This window comes from Melanostigma gelatinosum (assembly GCF_949748355.1).
Source record: "Melanostigma gelatinosum genome assembly, chromosome: 19".
NCBI classification, from domain to species: Eukaryota; Metazoa; Chordata; class Actinopteri; order Perciformes; family Zoarcidae; genus Melanostigma; species Melanostigma gelatinosum.
This window is the reverse complement of record NC_136652.1, coordinates 15,413,275-15,432,052: the sequence shown is the minus strand read 5'-3', so window position 1 is coordinate 15,432,052 and position 18,778 is coordinate 15,413,275. Positions and strand designations below refer to the sequence as shown.

The 18,778-nt window shown below is 45.6% G+C and overlaps 1 protein-coding gene across 2 annotated transcripts; it reads left to right on the top strand.

Moving 5' to 3' along the window:
* Positions 1-430: 430 nt before the first annotated feature.
* rps6kc1 (ribosomal protein S6 kinase polypeptide 1) lies at positions 431-18,462 on the top strand. Of its 2 annotated transcripts, XR_013772873.1 has the most exons (12): positions 431-463; positions 567-989; positions 1,661-1,785; positions 2,111-2,209; positions 3,714-3,761; positions 4,284-4,416; positions 6,010-7,623; positions 8,486-8,575; positions 13,388-13,470; positions 15,682-15,777; positions 16,647-17,474; positions 17,505-18,462. XR_013772873.1 is itself a non-coding variant. In XM_079290829.1 (11 exons), the coding sequence occupies exons 2-11, from the start codon at positions 638-640 to the stop codon at positions 16,746-16,748; spliced, it is 2,742 nt and encodes a 913-aa protein (XP_079146955.1). In that variant the 5' UTR covers positions 431-463; positions 567-637; the 3' UTR covers positions 16,749-18,462. The 2 variants fall into 2 exon arrangements, 1 of the variants encoding a protein (XP_079146955.1); XM_079290829.1 differs by having other exon boundaries at positions 16,647-18,462.
* Positions 18,463-18,778: the final 316 nt, after the last annotated feature.

Sequence of the window (18,778 nt, the reverse complement as noted above, 5' to 3'; positions counted from 1 at the left end):
GCAGGTCGTTTTGATGACTCGGTAGTTGAGGAAAGAAGACAGTGCTCCGAGGATCTGCTGCAGTTCTCTGCTAACATCCCTGCTCTCTATAGCAGCCAACACATCCAAGATTTCTTCAAGGTACCAAAAACAATCACACACAGAATCACAAACTCTCAGACTACTTTGAACTGCAATGATTTTCGATTCTCTTCAAGGGAGGCGAGGTCCACGACGGCTCCGAGCTGATTGGACCAGCTGAGCCCTTTTCAGACTTCTTGGCAGACAGTTTATCAGACTGCAGCTCTGACGGTAGGGTGAAGCACAACCACACTTCCTCAAATCCATCTTCCTCTTAATTTACAATGACTTGCATTTACAATGAAGTCACTCTGGCTCAGAGATTTGTGGACATGTTTTTTTGTTCCAGTTCAGAGAGACGTCAGTGGTGCAGATGATTTGACGATCACATCGGAGTATGGTGGTAAAGTTTGTTTGTTTATGTATCAAAATAACACACACACACATCCATGAGAGCTCATAAATAGACTCATTAAGGAGTGTGTAAGCATTGCTCTCCTCCCCAGGCCCGTCCAGTGACAGCGACCTGACCTCCCTGGGTGTGGATACCGACTCTTTGACTGGGCTGGATGATGGCATGGCCTCAGGCCGCACCTCCCCAAACCAGCCACAGGGGGGAGCCACCCACATTAGCAGCAGCTGCAGCCCCCGCTTGCCCTCCCTGCACGATCGCCGCACCCCATCTCCTGCCCCGGCCCCTGCCTCCTCGGCCCCTAATCCAGAGGTCAGCCGGCCAGGCCGCACGCCGCTCTTCTCCGGCCGCCTGAGGAAAGCCGCCGGTGGCCGCCCAAAGGACGTGAAGTCCGACTACCTAGACAGAGCCAGTGAGCTCATCTGTTTGGCTGTGCAGAAGGAGAAAGAGCAGGACTTCCAGGCAGCATTCTCCTGCTATCGCAGCGGAGTGGACCTGCTGCTGCAAGGAGTGCAAGGTTAGTTTGGGGGAGCGCTTGGTGCCTACATGTGCAGCAGTGACGCAACTTCTGTATAATGGGACAAATCTTTCACTGGAGACCAGAGCCTTGAAGAAAACATTTTTTTTAAATCGGCAATTCAATTTGTGTATCGTACATGAACACCCACATCTTTTACACTTTATTCCACAAAATTGCAATGCTGGCTTTAGAACTGTCATCTCCAAGACTAAGTCCAGATCCACACGTGATGAAGCTCCCTCCAGAGTCACACAGGACAATATACACAGACTCAGTAGTACTCAATTTGACAACGAGTAAACCCATTGATAAAATCTTCCCTGGCCCACAGATACTGTAGGTCATGATCCACCTTTTGAAAACGGTCCTATTGAACAGCGGATCTCGATCAAAGCTCATTACTTTCTACAAGTGGTGATCATGAATTGTCTGTCTACTTGGATGGGTGTCCTTGTGTTTATGATAGCGGAGCTTCCAGCAGCAGGGTTGCTGCTCTTTAGTTGACCCTGACATCCCCTCAAAGAAGACATCGCTTTTACCCTCGTGGTTTGTTACCTTGTCATAATAACATGCTGTTTTGTCCGTAAATAAAATGCTTGTACAGAAACTTTGAACCCCGCTGCGCTGTAGAAAGTGCTTGGTAAAGAGAAATGCGTGACCCTTTTCAGGTGAGCCCAGTCCCACGCGGCGAGAGGCAGTGAAGAAGAAGACCGCAGAGTATCTGATGCGTGCAGAACAGATATCCAGTCAGCATCTGAGAAGCAACATGGGTCAAGGGTCAACGCAGACAGTGGTGAGTGGGAGGGGAATGCCACTGGCCTGTGTGCTGTCAGTGTTAGATTATGCAAATGTGCCTTATGTGCGTGCACCCACCAGGGTCCTTAAACCACTTGAGACGGCATATAAACCCGACTGTACAGTTTATGTTAAACTGATGTTTTTATACAGTCAGAATTAGTAGTGGAGCCGCTGTACACTACCTTTTATCTGATGATCAGACACGGTTGTTTTCCACACATTACTTGGGTCACGTGTTGCAAAACGGCAGAATACCTAATGAATGTCACCATGTGTTAACGTTGCACACCGTTATGAAATGTTTCTGCTTTGTTTCCAAGGCTTTGGGGGCACATTGTTGCCCGTCCACCAGCAGAGGAAGCCAGCAGAGTCCTTCTGAGGAGCTGAGAGCATACAGGGTGCTGGGAGTCATAGATAAGGTCAGTTCACTTCAGCAACTTGCAGCCGCATTTCACTTCAAAGTTGTTTCATTTATAAAAACAAGCAATAATTTGGCTATTTGTTCTACTAAGAGACACTTCACATTGTTTAATTTGATGTCAGAATTTTCTCCTTTAATATAATAACGCATACGGAAGAGGAACATTGTTACGTTGACAACTATAACGGAGGTCCTAACTAAATAATTACACTTAGGTCCGGCAGACAATAATTTCCTTTTTTAAACATCTTTCTTTTTTTCTTTTTTTTTAATCTGAGGCAATAAAGCGTAATGGATTTACCGAATGGTACGGGCTGAGTGTGTGTATGTTCAGCGTCGGTTATGACGACCACAAGGTCAGTTTAGGTTGCTGGTCCTCTCAACCAGCTGCCGGCGAAGCAACTGCACCACTCAGCCATGAAATGACTTGGCAAGCCGCTCACAGAGCTGCACACGACATTGAATCAATGATGCTCGTCCTCCGCACACACAAAACCCCAAGGAAAATGTTGATACAATACTAACATGTGTTACTCTGCAGAGGTGCATGCAAAATCCACAGTGTGTCAGAAACAAATCAGACACGCAGCAAAAAGAAAAGTGGAAACTGCGCGATCCAGAAAGGACCCAGCGCTCCTCTCCTCTTTTTCCTCCTCCTCCTTCCTCCTTTCACTTTTAATGGGGACAGAGGGGACAGATGGAGAGAGCTCCTCACCCTGCTGCCCCTCCGCTCCACCTCCCCCCTTCCCTGATGTTTGTGTCTTAATTATATTAGCGCCCTGGCTAGCGCTGCCACTCTGTTTACTCACAGCTCCATTCATATCCATTTAGCCTGCACCTGTTTGGTCCCAGCCAGGGTCACATGAAGAGAGAGAGAGAGAGAGAGAGAGCGCACCCACAAAACATACGCACGCAGTGCGCTGTGTACGAACACATGGCGGGTCACACACATATGCTTTAGCTCTCCCCTGAGATGCTGAGGGGGGAGAGGAGCAATGAAGATGTCAGGGAGAAGGGAGGGAGGAGATAAAGGTTAGGAAGAGAGGTTAGGAGGGATTCAGAGATGGCTCTGCTAGCAGTTACTGTGTCTGCCAGGGAGCATTGCATGGATCTGTAGTTACATATATTTCAAGCAACACATGTGCATCAAAATGTATGTAAATTTATTTATTAAAATTTTTTTTTACATTGTTAAATCTATGAAATTACCTAAAACACTGAAAAAAAAAGTTTGTTTTGTTCAATCAGCAGTCCAAAATGTATAGAAATTCAATATACAATGATTTTTCTTCTTCGAATAATTAACTAATTGATTCAGGTATTAAACAATGCTGGTGGTATCTGCATTTGTTTCTTTTTTTATGGTATGATACTACATGCTTTTATAGATTTCCTTTACTCGACCCGGTCGTTGAAACACTCTGGAGCGCACAACCACTACATCATCCTAGACTGTGTGTGTCTGTTCATATCTGGCAATTAATGGCACTCTTCCATCACAGGTTCTTTTGGTCATGGACAAGAGAACACAAGAGACGTTCATCCTGAAAGTAAGTTTAAAATACGTGTGTGTGTGTGTGTGTGTGCATCCTTGTCGTACTGACTGTAGGTGTGAAGTGTGCCAGACGCCCCTGTGTGTGACCGTTTGTAATTGATTCTAATGGGCCTGTCCCTGTCAGCTCCTCCGCTCTCAGGTGTGAGACGTGTGCCAGATGCCAACGCACAGCGCAGGCACAGATGAATACACACGTGCGCGCTCACACACGCATTCCTTCACTCTCTCTCTCACACACACACACACAACCAATGTGAACTTTATATGTAGTGCTGATAGATCTGTGTGGCTCTTCTAAAGTCACGGCTGTGTGTGGCTTGATGAATCCAGTGACTTTGGGTTGCCGTGGGGCAAAGCTTGTTAATCGGAGCTTTCTCCTTCGTCTTCACAGAGGCTAAAACACTCACCTTCCTCTACCTCCTCCCACTCATGCCCTCCATATGGAGTCAATGTGTCTTTTCTCCTTATGTCCTGTCATGCATTGCTCACTTCCTCTTTCTCTCCATCCTTATTGCAGGGTCTGAGAAAGAGCAGTGACTGTGGGCGGACTAAGCGGACAATCATGCCTCATTCTGTGCCCCACATGGTGCAGCTGAGGAAGTTCATCGTCTCCGAAGACACCGTTTTCCTTTTGCTGCAGTATGCTGAAGGTAAAGCACGTGTGTGTGTCATCTAATGCTCACCAACTTCATCTTCATTCTTTTGTCTTTTCCCCTCCTTCACCTGATTCCCCCCCCCCTCTCGCTTCTCCCACCCCTCTCTCTGCCCTTGTTCCAGACAGATGTTTGATAGAGATGGGTGTGTGTCACAGGTCATTATTCTGAATACCAGGTGGCGCCATGCTTCATTAGCTATGCCAACACCTGGGCCTCCTTACAACCCACTCGCTCTATGATGCGTGTGTGTGTGTGTGTGTGTGTGTGTGTGTGTGGGTGTGGGTGTGTGTGTGTAGCTCGTGTGGGTGACGACGTACAATGAAATCCAGCCATATTTTTTTTAATGCTCCATAACCTATTCAATCTGGTGCACTCTATAACCACCCTGCGCTAATATTAGTGGACAGTATTTAATATCATATGAACATAATCGAATAAAGCCAATCAAAATGCCAGAGAAGGCATCGTTTCCCCACAGTTTACATTTCAGCCGTGCGATTAACAAAATCCAGGGTTGCTTCTTCTGCTTTAGTGTGCCGTTCGCAGCCGATCGGTTAAATGACGACAGGCAGGCAGACGGAGGGAGGCGGTGACCTGAGTGACATTGGACAAAACAACATGTGGATGGTTTTACTTTCTAAGCCATCGAGTTGCCCTACTGTCATTATCATCACTGTGAGCTCCCTATCCATTCTCATCACACACAACAGATGCTGGCTTCCAATTGCTCACACTACAGCTGTGTGTGTGTGTGTGTGTGTGTAAGACAGAGAGAAGTCAAAACGCTAACATAACACTGGGAACCTAAATCAAACACACACACACACACACAGCGACCCCATTTAGCCAAATTGGGTTCAATCTTGCCTTGGTTACTCTTTCCTAAGTGCAATGAGCCTTCTTACCTAGTTTCCTCCAGTGTCTAAGGACTCCCAGAGGCCAAAGTCAGGAACTGAAAGTCTCTTGCACTTTCCTTTTCATCCTCAGCATCTGACCAACTGTGAATTTTAGGTAGATGGCGGAAAACGATTTTTAAAGATGCAATGTTATCATGTATAGCAAAGTGAGCTGCATGCTCCTGAAATAGTGATGGTTTCTTCGGCTGAATTACCAAATGGGCAAGGGGCGCGCAGGTCCTTCTTGCCACGGGCGTCATATAAAATAACTTTTGCCCCGTTTCAGCTATAAGAAGCAACTCCATTGAAACAACTTTGAAAGTGGTTACGAAGTCTCCATAACTGCAACTTGACTTTGTTTAATTATCAACAAAGCATCTCTATCCGTATGTTGATACTACTGGCACTCTGTGCTTGCTTACTGTATGAGTGAATGCTGAACAGAAATTGTAGCAGGCTTGTGTTTGACCAGTCAGCAACTTTCGGTCCTTTTTGGACAATGGGAAGGAACTCAATTTAGACCACGGTTCCTCCTATTGAAACACAGGTGGTTGCTGAGTTCCAAAGAACATTCCTGGAGATGTTCCAGTAGTGCACTTCATTTGTCCTCTTAATACCTCTGCTGTCTACTGTACTGGATACGCCCTTCTTTTTGTGTTTGTCTTTAATGCCCTGTTTCCTTCATCCCCAGGGGGGAAGCTGTGGTCTCACATTGGAAAGTTCCTGCGTACTTCCAGCCCAGAGGACAGCTTTGACATTCCTTTCATCCAGAAAAGCCACACGGCGGCTGTCCACTCTCCACAGCACGCTGCACCACAGCTCGATGTAGATTCCGCCAGTTCTGGTTCCGGGCCGGTGTCTTGTCCCGCTTCTGTATCGGCGCTCCAGAACAAAGGGGAGAAGCCGATCGCGTCTCCTAGGAAAAGGGTTCTCCCTCCCAGGCGCATTGAACAACTTGGGGCCCAGTTGGACTCCGGAGCCACCTCTGAGGAGGAGTGCACCAACAGTTATTTGACACTTTGCAACGAGTATGAACAAGACAAGGTCGAACCAGATGCGCTAGAGGAGGAGGGAGAGAAGAGCGAACAGGAAATGCCGTCGCTGGAAGTGCCCGCCACGACGACCACCACATCCTCGCGTAGCCGGTCACTGCTGAGCAACGACAGCCTCTCGTCACCGATCAGCTCTCAGGAACTCGGCTTCTTCACAGAGTCGTCCGACAAAAGCGGCAATGAGCAATACCGCGTCGAGGGACAGGACCACGGCGAGGTGTTCAGTCCTTTGCCGTCCCCTGCTGTGCCTCTGTCCAAGCACACGCCACTGGAGTTTTTCCGTATCGACAGCAAAGACAGTGCCAGCGAGGTGACCTGTCTTGACTCGGGAGAGCAGCGGCCTTCTCAGAAGCCGGTCTCCCTCTTTTCCACATCCGACCTGGGCTCGGATGTCACTGAGGATCTTCCAGAGCTGGCTCAGGAGGTCAAAGGCCACAGCTCAGAGCTTTGGGGGTTGGACTGTAGCGATAAAGGCTCCAACGAGTCCGTGCCAGTCATCTCGTTCAAAGAGGCAGTAGTGGAGGATGAGGGTCACCCGCCAGACCTTTTGGTCAACCTGCCTGTAACGGGCGGGACTGTCGACTCTTTCCAGGAGGAATTGGACACCTCGGGGGTGTGTCTCGGCCTCGAGGCCTCGCCGAAGAAGTTCATCCAGCCTGATGTTTTACAGCTTCACAGCCAGCCGGAGGAAGGGGAGGAGCAGCCACTGGAGCAGGAGCCTTCATCTCTATGCACAGCCTCTGCGACTTGTGACACGTCTTCCTCTCCCTTCAACTCGCTGTGGGATGACTGCAGCTCGGCGTTTGGGTCAGAGGCCTCTGACAAAATGGTCGGTCACCCTACATGCCAAAATAATTACCTTGACCTTCCAGTTACTGACATTCTAAACGGGAAACTCGAGGCCGGTACAAGACTAAATACAGACGTGGTTCCTCACCACAGCGGCAAAAGCACAGACTCTATCCCAGCCGCGAATGGCACCGAGGCTCGCGCAGTGGTCCAGAGTTTATTCGGGCTTGATGGCGAATCATCAAGAGCTATTAGTAATACAGGTGGCTGCGACTTTGATGAAGAAGTATCGCGGCTGTTCGCCGAGCTGGACGAGCTGTCGTTGGCTGCGTCCCAAACTCGTATCCCGGAGGAGTTCGTGCGATGCTGGGCGGTCGAGATGGTGACAGCCCTGGACCTTCTGCACCAACACGGCATCTTTTGTCGAGACCTCAACCCCAACAACATCCTGCTCGACCACCAAGGTTAGACACCCGTTGTTACCGCGGCTTATCGCAAAGCCTTTGTTCGGTAACATCCCACAATCTAGTCCCCCATCTCATAGATCTCTGAAATCTTCAGTATATGTCATAAAGAATAGAGGGGGAGTCCTGAAAATTAAAAAATACAAAGTAGAATACATTCTTCTAATATTAGGGAAGCAATGCACAAAGTTTAGAAAAAGATGTAGATATTTCAGACATAGTTCGATAAGGACCTCATGAACATCTTGGACATCTTGGTGAAATCTGCTCATATTTCTCCTCTATCGAGCATATAACCACATCTCTCTGAAGCTGCTTTGCTCTGTCAGTCAGCCATGATGTAATGTATTTACTAAAATGAAGGCTTTTCCAGAAAGGGGAAAGTGTTTTTTTTCCCCGACCAGGAGGTCACAGATTCCCCCTCAACTTCTTCCTTTGTCGTCCTACAATCATCTCTCTCCGCCTCGTTATCAACAAGCGTCTAATTAGCTGAGTGGCTGTTTTCGTCTCCCTGGTGGTAATTATTGTTCTAAAGGGCCCATCAACGGCGTAGTGTGGTGCATCAGTCTGGCTAGCCCAGGCTAATGGCCACGGCTACCTAATGACACCATTAGTTCTAATGATAGCGTTAACGGGTAGCCGCTAAACAGGAGTAATCGCTGGGGCCGTGTGCTTGAAAAGCTCGCTGAGGGATGTAGAGAGGCAGAAAGGAACCGGTGGAAGGAAGTGCTCTGTAGGTGAGTAAACAGGTTGAAAAGTATCGAGTCGCAGTGACACTCGACTGTGTCGGCTTGAGGCAGAGCGCCAGATGAATGCTTCTTACTCTTTGAGCCGAACGCTTTCCCTCTTCCTGTCTCCTTAGGTCACATTCAGCTCACCTACTTCTGTAGCTGGAACGATGTGGAGGAGTCCTGCGACAAAGAGGCCATTGCCAACATGTACTGTGCACCAGGTGAGACGTATGCTCATACACTTTATCGCTCTGATTTCTCTCAGGTGCTCCTTCTAAACTTGTTATTAATTGGGAGCCTCATTTTGTGTGTTTGCGTGTCAGTAAGGAGCTTTATGTCGGGTTAATTCTATGCAGGGCCATAAGTAGGCCACTTTCCCATGGGCACAAACCCCTCATTCATAGCCAGACATGAATAAACAATCCACGCACACACACACACTACTCTAGAGATTAGAAACAGGTGAACACTGATTCTTCTCCACTTTGAAATAGACAGAAATCCATATGCAAAGGTGCTCTTTTTTTACCCATTAAAGAAACTACATCTTAAGGATTCATGCAGTTATCATGATGACATTTTTGACATTTTAAGAACTAATATCTGTTTGTATCCGGAGGATAAAATAGAAATATTTAGTATTTACTCACAGTTTGGAGAGGCTGGCTCTGGTTGTAGTTCTCTCCTTGTCCTGTAGAGTGTGCTGTTGTGCAACAGTGAGACAGCGGCGAGGTAACTCCGTGTGTCGCCCTCAGCAGGCTTGTGGCAGCTCCGGCATGCTGTTTACAAGCTGCCTGAAACAAACCGCTGCTAGACTACAGCACCATGTCCCTACTTAGCACTTCTGTGTGTGTGTGTGTGTGTGTGTGTGTCAAACATCCGTTTGTCATCTATGGGCGGGATACTTCTTCTAATATGTTGCTGTTTTAAGCATCGGGCTTCACACTTGGGATGCTGGATGGATTGTTTGATTACATCTTTTCTTAAATACGCAGGACGGAGAACTGCTGAAAAACTCTGGATGCATTTAGAGACGTACACAACGACCCTCGCACCCGTTCACTCCCCCGCGCACTTCTATTAAGCTATTCTCTCATACTCATCCTCTCTCAAGCCAGGAAGGTCACTTCAGATTTAAATCCTCCTTGTGACGAGGAACATTCAGTGAGCCACTGTCGTAATGAATCTGAACGCAACAAATGCTTTATCGAACATTCAAAGTGTGCATTTTTTTTATTCCCTTTTCGAAACTGCTTGTTTAAAAGCCCACTCGTGGAAATAGAAGCACGTAGAGGCATATGTACGGTGGCCAGCGGTAGGTGACCTAAAGACACACAGGAGCAAAGCTCGGCACATTGTGCTTTACGTGCACAATGGAGCTTAAAACCTAAGTGCCAATTCGAGACGTTTGACTCTGAAGTCATTGTGTAATTGATGTAGTAATTGTTCTTGATAAAATCGGCAGCGACGGCTCTTTATACTTGTCTAACAGAGGGGATGGTAGGTCTGAACAATGTTGTTTATTTAACAAAATAAAATGATTGAAATAAAAAAAAAATGTAAAAGGTCGATTTTGACTAAATGTACACTTGACGCACAGATAATTTATAATTTATACGTCGCTGGATCAATCAAGTAAAGGCAAATCATTTATTGATTACTTTTTAAAAGTGCTGTTCTCAGCAGTCAAAACTGGAAGGTATTTATTTTAAGTATATATTTATTTCAGACTTGACAGGCTTGTCGGCAACTTTTGGTTTCTTTACTTGACAATCCGATTAATTCACTTTCACAACAGTCATTGAATACGTCCGTAAGTTAATCAGCTAGTCTTTTTCGGCACTGTAGAATTCAGATGTAGACAAATACAAGTATATCCAATGTTGGACAAGAGGAGCTGAAGGAGGCAATCGGAGTGGTGCCCTTTGCGTCACATTTGGGCGGCGTTCACATTCGGCTCACTCACACAAATAACAAAAAAAATCCCAGAAAAAAAAAGTTCAATGTTGTGGATAAAAGCCAGCGCCGAAGTGGAATAGTGCTGATCAGCCCAGGTGTGAAAGATCTTGTTAGTTAAAGAATGTTGATCCCACATGGATCAATGGATGTAATGTGTTCAAGCAGCCAACAGGGGGGGTGTGACGCTGTTGCTGAGCGATAGTGTGGCTTCAACATACATTGACTGTACTACGGAAACGCCGGCAACTTTGTCTTTCTCGTCTTTGTCCACCTTTCTTTGTTGCTGTACATTTCAGTATGCACATATTACTAAGTAATGGCTCTCGTCTGTTTGACATGTTTTTATTTCCTGCAAACCTGCAAAAAAAAAGATGCATGTATCTGTTGATGTACAGTATGTGCTCGTTAACTCTCTCTCGCTCTCTCTCTCTCTCTCTCTCTCTCTCTCTCACACGCAGAGGTTAGTGAGTGTGCGTCTCCCCTGCCCTTGTTATGTATTGCTGTTTATCCAGACAGGGTCAGCTCTGGCGATGGCTTCATTCCTGATGACAGATTTATGACTGTTTGCCAGAAAGCTAGCAGGGGGCCTGCTGTGACCGTGTGTGTGTAAGACGGAGAGAAACATGTTTTTACAACGCACACATTCACACCCAAAAAACACGGGAGTGGACTCGGAAAATACAGTGACATCTGTGAATCTATTTATCCTGCACTTCTGCTTATTTATTTTCTCAGCATATCGTCATCGTTATTGATACACATCAGATGGCTAATCTTTTGTTCTCTAATAATAATTTAAAAAGCTATTGAGTGACAGTGAGACACGACCTGATTGGAGCAGAAACAGGAAATAGTTTATTGTTCTGCTGAGAGGGAAGCAAGGCCTAAACCAATGTCTAAGAAAAGGGAAACTCAATATTCTTCCCCTCTGAGGTGACAAGTCAGACTTTTAGCTGCTCAGCCACAGCGTGATCGACTGGAAGTTAATGTTTAGTTCCCCTTTTCACACAACGCGCTCACCTCTTTGTTTTGGAAACCTCTTCAAGTAAGAAACTGTACCCCGAACGTACTTCGGCTTTGCTATTTGAATGTTATCAGATATTCTTTGACGAGTCAACGCATTGCTTTAGAATACATAACTTATTTGGTTTTTAACAACACTTGTCACCATTTTAACAGAGCCTCATATGAGCCTCAGTCTTGGAACGTTATAAACCGAAGTCTCCTTACTTCCTACCTGCAAACGCTTTACTTCCCCTTTCAACAATGACTGTCTGTTCAGTTTTTAGGGAAGTCAGACTAAGAGGAGAAGAGAGAAAGTTCCTTATTTTTTTCTTCTAATTCTTTTTTTTGGTTCATGTGCTGTGTAAGAAAGCTTTGTGGGAGGTCTGTTCAAATGAACGCGTCACACAGTGTAACAGTGGGGTTTGAATGACCCATGGCCCGTGGATGCAGTTAATTCTCCCCTCCCATCCTCTCTCTCTATCTCCTGTTCTCCCTGCCTCGCTCTGACAGAGCGGTAAGTGTAGCCAGCTCCACTGTACTCTCCCTGCAGCTCCTTAGACATTAATCCATTGTGATGACATCGACCTTGCTCTGAGACGTGTGCTTGCGTGTGTGTGTGTGTGTGTGGGTGTGTGTGTCCAGTATCTCCCCTCCAGCTCATAACTACGCAGGTATCACTAGTCCGTTCAATGACCATCTTCTCTCCTTGGCTGTCAAAACAGTAGTCCTGGGGAGCCCTGAAGACTGGTTGCTCAGTTGGCTGTGTGTGTGTGTGTGTGTGTGTGTGTGTATGTCTGTGTGTAAACGAAACGTGCAAGTCGTATCATAGCCCTCTCTAACCTTTACTGCAAGAGAGCCGCGCCGGGCCCCTGGAGTTCCTGGCAGCCTCCGGTGAGACGTGGGGTCTTTGTCCTCCTCTGCTCCCCCAGCTGAGGAGCCTGGTCTCTGGGCACATGCAGCCGTGACCCGGGGTCCCAGCCCTCTGGAGAGAGCGGAGCAGAGGGAAGCTGAGCGGCACAAGAGGCCATCTGGTACCCAGTGGAGCTAGCGCGCACACACACAGACTCTCTCACATATACTTTTGACTTCATCAACACGTGTGCCACTCTTGGTTTCTGTGTCAGACTTCAACACATGCTGTGGAGTCCCAACAGCCTTCCATCAAACTGGTTGGCCGACTGACTCTGGATCAGAATCTCAGAAAACGTGGCCATGAGCAAGACAGTGGACAGATTTGAGAGGGTTTTGTAGTCCTGACATGTATGGAGATGGTCAATCATGTCTGTGATTATTGAGAGCCTTTAACTAGTTTTGGTTGTCGAGACAAAAAACCTCAATGGCGGACTGTCATTAGGATCTGTGGTAAGGCTGCAATGATTGGATTAATCCTTGAAGTTATTTCTCACATTTGTGATTTGGCTTCTTTTTACTTTTTTTTTTTTTTTTCCCGACTTAAACAGACAAGACATTTGATTAAATGATGATTTCCTAATTTGCCACTATTTCTTGACATTTTACAAACCTAACAATCGATGAATGAAAATGAATGTTGTTTTCAGGAGCTGAAAATGGTGCGGGAGAAAATACTAAACAATCATGTTATACTACTTCTCCGTTGTTCCTGCTTTACATTTCTTGGTGTGTGTATGTGTGTGTGTGTGTGCGCGTGTGTGTGTTTGAGGTCAGGTCATGCAGATGGTGTGAAGTTGCAGCAGACGGTTTCCTCAATTTAACTGCTTTTTTATTATGCAAATCAGCCTTTTATGAGACACACACGTGTGTGTGTGAGAGACTGTTCATTTTTTGTGCTCATTTTGAATTTATTGTATCAATTCAATGAAATATTAAGTAACCCAAGATATCAGTCGGAAACTGTTTGTTGAGGGTTTTTTCATGTAATTACCAAAGCGGTGTCTTTTGCACTTAGCTTAAGACGAGTAAATGATTTTAGTTATAAATATTGGGTTATTCTTTTATTTTACATCTCAGTAGATCAGTTATTTCTCTGCTTGTTGATTTCATGATTAATTCCGCGTTTTCCCTCCTTTTTGTTTTTACTCTGGTTTCAGAGGTGGGAGGAATCGGTGAGGAGACCGCAGCATGCGATTGGTGGAGTTTGGGCGCCGTCCTGTACGAGCTGCTGACAGGCATGGTGAGTCAGAAAGTATGAACGTTATCTTCGTATCTAAGGTGTTGTGGGATGTCTGTAGGTGCCTTGGCTTTCAACTCTCTCACACTCCTTATGGTTGTGCCAAGTTGTGTATGATTCTGCGCGCGTGTCTGTATGTTTGTTGGGGGAGTTTGGTGTGTGTGTGCGTGTGTGTGCGTGTGTGTGTGTGTGTGAGAGAGGTGCATCTTGGCTGCCGTCTCTTACTCTGGTTCTCGGGGAGTGCCAGGGGTGTCCGTGTGACTTTCTCCCCCAGCCTGAGCTCCATCTGCTGGGGCAGGGGGGGGTCAGCTCTCACCGGGCCCGGTTGCTGGCTCTTGGAGCAGCGCTGGGCTTGGAGCGCTGATCCGAGGTCGGTGTGGAAGGTGAAGACCAGGGCGGCTCTCGAGGTGCTGCTGCTCGGGCCGGGCTGTCTGAGGGACAATCTTTGAAGGGGAGCATCTCGGAGCCTTTTTGTTTGCGAGACAAATGATCCATATTCACATGCACATGCTAATTATACCTTGCTGCTCTCTTGAAGGACAAACGCGCATACAGTTGCACGCACAGACCTGTGCAGGTGCAGACCCGTCCCTTCAATTGTCCATTGTCTATTCAATTTGAATAAACTCTAACTGATTGCCAGTGGGCATATTTTCATATCGGCTATCAGTGGTTTCCATCAATGGCCCCAAACATGAGTCTGGGTGTTAGTTAGGTTAGTGTTTCGATGTTGAACAATACACACCCACTTACCTGGAAAAAGAACAAGTCAGTCACACAGATGTCTCCTTTGATGATTATGTCTGGGTACAGCCTTGGCAAGGATACACACACACAGGCACACATCGTGTCTCTTGATCCTTGCAGGATAAGATCTTGCCTGCAGCAGTCTTCACTGTGGCTAGGAACCCAGCCAGAACTCCTGCAGTACGTACCAGGAGAGAGAGAGAGAGAGGCAACCGACCTAACTGATGGAAAAAAAAGCACACAGGGTCCCCCAACACAAACGGTCCACGGGCTTACGTCTTGCTGCACACGCTCTGTTCTAGCATTTTCAATTTCAGGGCTCAACAATAAGGACTGCCTGCTTGCCTGGAGCAAGTACAAGGCCAAGTCTGGGGCGAGTAAATCTAGCAAACACACTTGATCGATCGGCGCTAGTGGTAAAAGAAAAATAGATGAACACATTGTTCCCCCCCCCCCCCCCCCCCCGTAATGGATGATGGAAGTAGCTAAGGAGTGATCCATCTCGCTTCCTTCTCATCTGTGTGGAGAGTTGCACATGCGCAGTATTGATCGGGCTCTCGTGGCGGCGAGTAAAGACGGTCTTTTAGCTTTCAATTCTCCTGGAAACGGGAGTTAAGTTGTGAAAGAGCATGTGGGCGAAACTCCAACTATCTTTTCCCCAAGTTTGAGAACGAGGCAGATGGAACGAGACGATTCACTTTAGTCTTTGTTGTTATTCGCTAGATAAATAAAACAATTTATACAGGGGCAAGTCAAAATTAACTGCGGGCAATTCGATTTCTGATCCACTTGCCCGACCAGGCAAGTGAACAAAAATACATTAAAGTTGAAGCCTGAATTGTGAGGTGTAGATACGCTGAAAGATGTCCTGTTGCAACGTACAGCCATTATGGTCATTATTGTCAATTATTTTAACAATGTGGCTACATTCTGTGGTTGGGAAAGCATTTGTAGCTCTTGTGCTCCCTTTCTCTCTCTCTCTCTCTCTCTCTCTACTGAGATTATTTCAAATTTTGTTTTTCCCCAGAGTGCAACAATTCCTTGTAATTGCCGGTTTGACCTCTTCATATTTTACTCTAAAAACAAATAAAAATGCTTTATATCTACTGCTGCCTGCTTAACTGTTGGTTCTTCCAGTACAATAGCGCTGCATAATTCAAGAACAAACTAACCAAAAAAAAAAAAAGACGTTTTCTTTCCATGTCATCCTTTCTGTGACACACGTCGGTTCTAAGAAAGAGCAACAGTAGTGCAGTCACTGCCTTGTTGTAGTTGCTGTGATCAGTGTTGTTTCAGTTGCTCTGGCTCTTTGGTCTCCTCCTATTTGTCCAGCTCTGGGGCTCTCACGTAGACCCTCGGCTCTGCGGGTGTCGGTGTAAATGTCCCTTTAGCGCTCGGGTCTGTCAGGTTTTCTTTGTTTTGATTGATCGTTATCTATTCTTTCCACCCCTCCTTCCCGCTGCACAGTCTCTGCTGCGGTGCCATCCTGCAGGAGTCGGTCGCCACACTGCTCTCAACACCCCCGAGTCTGTTTCAGAGGAGGCCAGGTCTCTACTGGAGCAGGTGAGAGTCTGAAGTGCTCCCGGTAACTTCCTGTATGATGCACTGTAACTCTGTTAATGTCATGTACAGTATTTAACTGAGTGGCCCACACAAATAGAGTAACCCCCCTAAACAGAAGTTTGAAGATTCTGTATTTATCATATACTCTTTACAAAAGTCCTCTACACTTGAAAGTGCAGACTGAAAAAAGATGAACATAACTAACGACTTGCTGCTCTTGCTGAATGGAGATGGGTGGGTGAGGGGGTCTTGCATGACTGTTAATAATCTGTTGCATTTACAAATAAAGTTACAAGTCTCTCACACTGGCTGGTGAACATAATGGAAATGAAACATAGATATAAAAAAACGTGTATATGGGATATTTCAAATACCCAGCAATAGTGCTTTGTTAATAAGTACTGTAGAAGAAGAACTTTGTTAGCATGACCTGCTACAGTGGCTCAACAGGTGCAAAAACTCTACCTTCATTCACAGAACATGCATCAGAGTACTGAAAACACTCTGTGGGAATAAAGACACGACATCTCCAAAGATGTTACAAAAATAAACACCAGAGCTCACCATAACTTTTTGGATTATTTTCTGACAGGTTAGAACTGATAAACACACATCCTAGACATAGTGGATATATATATATATATATATATATATATATATATATATATATATATATATATATATATATATAGATATGTTTAACAGAGCTTTCTCCATGCTTATATCTTGAAGCTAATTGCTGATGCTCAACACTGGTTATCTTTAAATGTATATTAATATCGTTAGTGGACACGCGGAAACTATGGCATCACTTATTGCTACTTGTACTGAATTATGAATGCCTCTTATGGTCTCCGTTTTGTCTGCAGCTGCTCCAGTACAACCCAGTGGAGAGACTGGGGGCAGGTGTGGGAGGCGTGGATGATATCAAATCCCACCCTTTCTTTGCCAGAGTGGACTGGCCCAAGTAGACGCTGAGCATTGTGGGACTGCGGAAACCAGAGCTGCATGCTGGGAGACCGGCTGTCCTGAATGAATTCCTTTCAGACTGGAAACACAAATGGACAGTAAATTCAGATTATGCCATTCGGTCCCCATGTTTTTGGGTTTTTTTATACGGAATTTGCCAAGAAGCAGTATTACTTTCTGTAAATTGCTAATTTCTTTATCTCATGGAGGGTTTACTGTGTAACCTTTTTGGTGCAGGGAACACTGAACAACAATAATATAAATAATAATTTATACAATAAGTGCTGGTACAGAGTGATGATCTACTACGACATTGTTGCTTTTACACTCGTACAGTAGCGGTAAGTCAAAATGACATAAGTGAAAGGTGACATTTTTTGTGTTTACACTGCATTTATTCAGTTGTTGAGGTTCACCATTCAAATTGACAGACTTAACGCTGCTACATTTTTTATTCAGAGCATTATTAAAGCAGCAAAGAACTATTATCTATTAAAGATAAGGTGGAGTAATGTCTGCCTGAGCAGAGAATGGAGTCGCTCTCCCTCTGTGTGTGTGTGTCGTAATCAAGAGTTTCTCCGCTCTTTGTTGACACAGCCGGGCCGGCTGCACGTGCATGTTAGCGCATGTGAGAGTGCGCCGATGGCTAGTTCACGGCCGCCGCTCTGCACTACGCTCATACGGTAGTTACATAACACTGTCCCGACCAATTGCATCATCGCGGAAGCGTAGCACCCACCCTTTGGTTCCACCCTCAGGTAAACACTGTTTGCGCTGTTAGCACTGTTAGCTGCTAGCCGGCTCGGCCGTCGCCTTGTTGAGAGGCAATGGAAATGCTCCCAATCTCGTACGTTGTACCTTTAAGTCAGCTTTCCTAAAAACCCAAGTGCAATACGCTCACTTTGTTGCCGCCTATAACATATTCATTACTCCATACTGAGCCCATTGAGATTAGCTATGGTCGAGACAGGTTGGACACTACAAGATGAATAAACTATTTTCAGGTAGGAGATGGTTTTGTTGTTGAGTGAAGTATTGAGTTAAAAGATTAAATTATTTCATAGATTTTAGCTGGAAAAAGTGTCCGTCTAACGCCTTCTCCCTCCGTAGACAGGCCCGTGAGGAATGATGAAGGATGAGGCGTGTACCACACATTTCAAACCAGCCCTTTTACAAATTGTAGTTTTTATGAATGACGGAGGGAACTCTGGACTGTTTACTACATTTATTTATTTTTTTTGCATGGAAGAATGTAATTGTCGTAATACATGTCATGATATGAAAGTTCTATCAAACAATAAATGATGTGCGTCTTGTAAATACACCTTTTTAAAGGATGTTGTGCTGAGTGAAAGGTACACCCAGGTCTCAAAGCCTTGATCATGTCCAACATGTCAGTCAAATCCTTTTATTTGATTGTGTTTTATTTAAATTTTCCAACTTGCAACACGTATCTTAATGCTGATTTTATAATATCTACGATGACATACATTACATGGTAAACATTCCCATGGGTTACATTACATGCAATATATCACTTCCTGTACAATCAAAGAAGACTTTTGAGATTTATTGGAGCATATAATCAAATGCCTCATGATACATTTCTTTAACAATACACAGTTAATCACTCCACTGTAGATGCTGCACTGCATAGTGTACATTTCCACGGCCATACTCCACGTGTTAACCCTTTTATCACACTTCAGTTTTCCTTTTCTCGGTCTGTGCTGTATGTCGGTACTGGTCTGTCAGTGCACTCTTGATAACAATAAACATACCTGGATGACAACATCTAGTGATGCTTCCTTTATTGATTCAGCGGTTACGTGTCGAGAGCTGGGAGTGTGTTTGTTCCGAGGCTACAGCTCTTATCAGCAGGACCGATGATACTCCTAGAAAGCCGCTGTCGCTCCCGCTGAGTGTCACTGTGACGGTAATATGAGCCAGCACAAAGGCACGCACACACACACACACACATGGTACATCCCAAGCACCCATTGATGCACATGGGACCTTCTTTGGGTGCAGT

Coding starts and splice junctions, on each gene's coding strand:
- rps6kc1 (XM_079290829.1), top strand. CDS start 638: ATGGCCTCAGGCCGCACCTCCCCAAACCAGCCACAGGGGGGAGCCACC. Junction 3,762..4,283: donor AAGAGACGTTCATCCTGAAA/GTAAGTTTAAAA, acceptor TCCTTATTGCAG/GGTCTGAGAAAGAGCAGTGA. Junction 15,778..16,646: donor CCAGGTCTCTACTGGAGCAG/GTGAGAGTCTGA, acceptor TTTTGTCTGCAG/CTGCTCCAGTACAACCCAGT.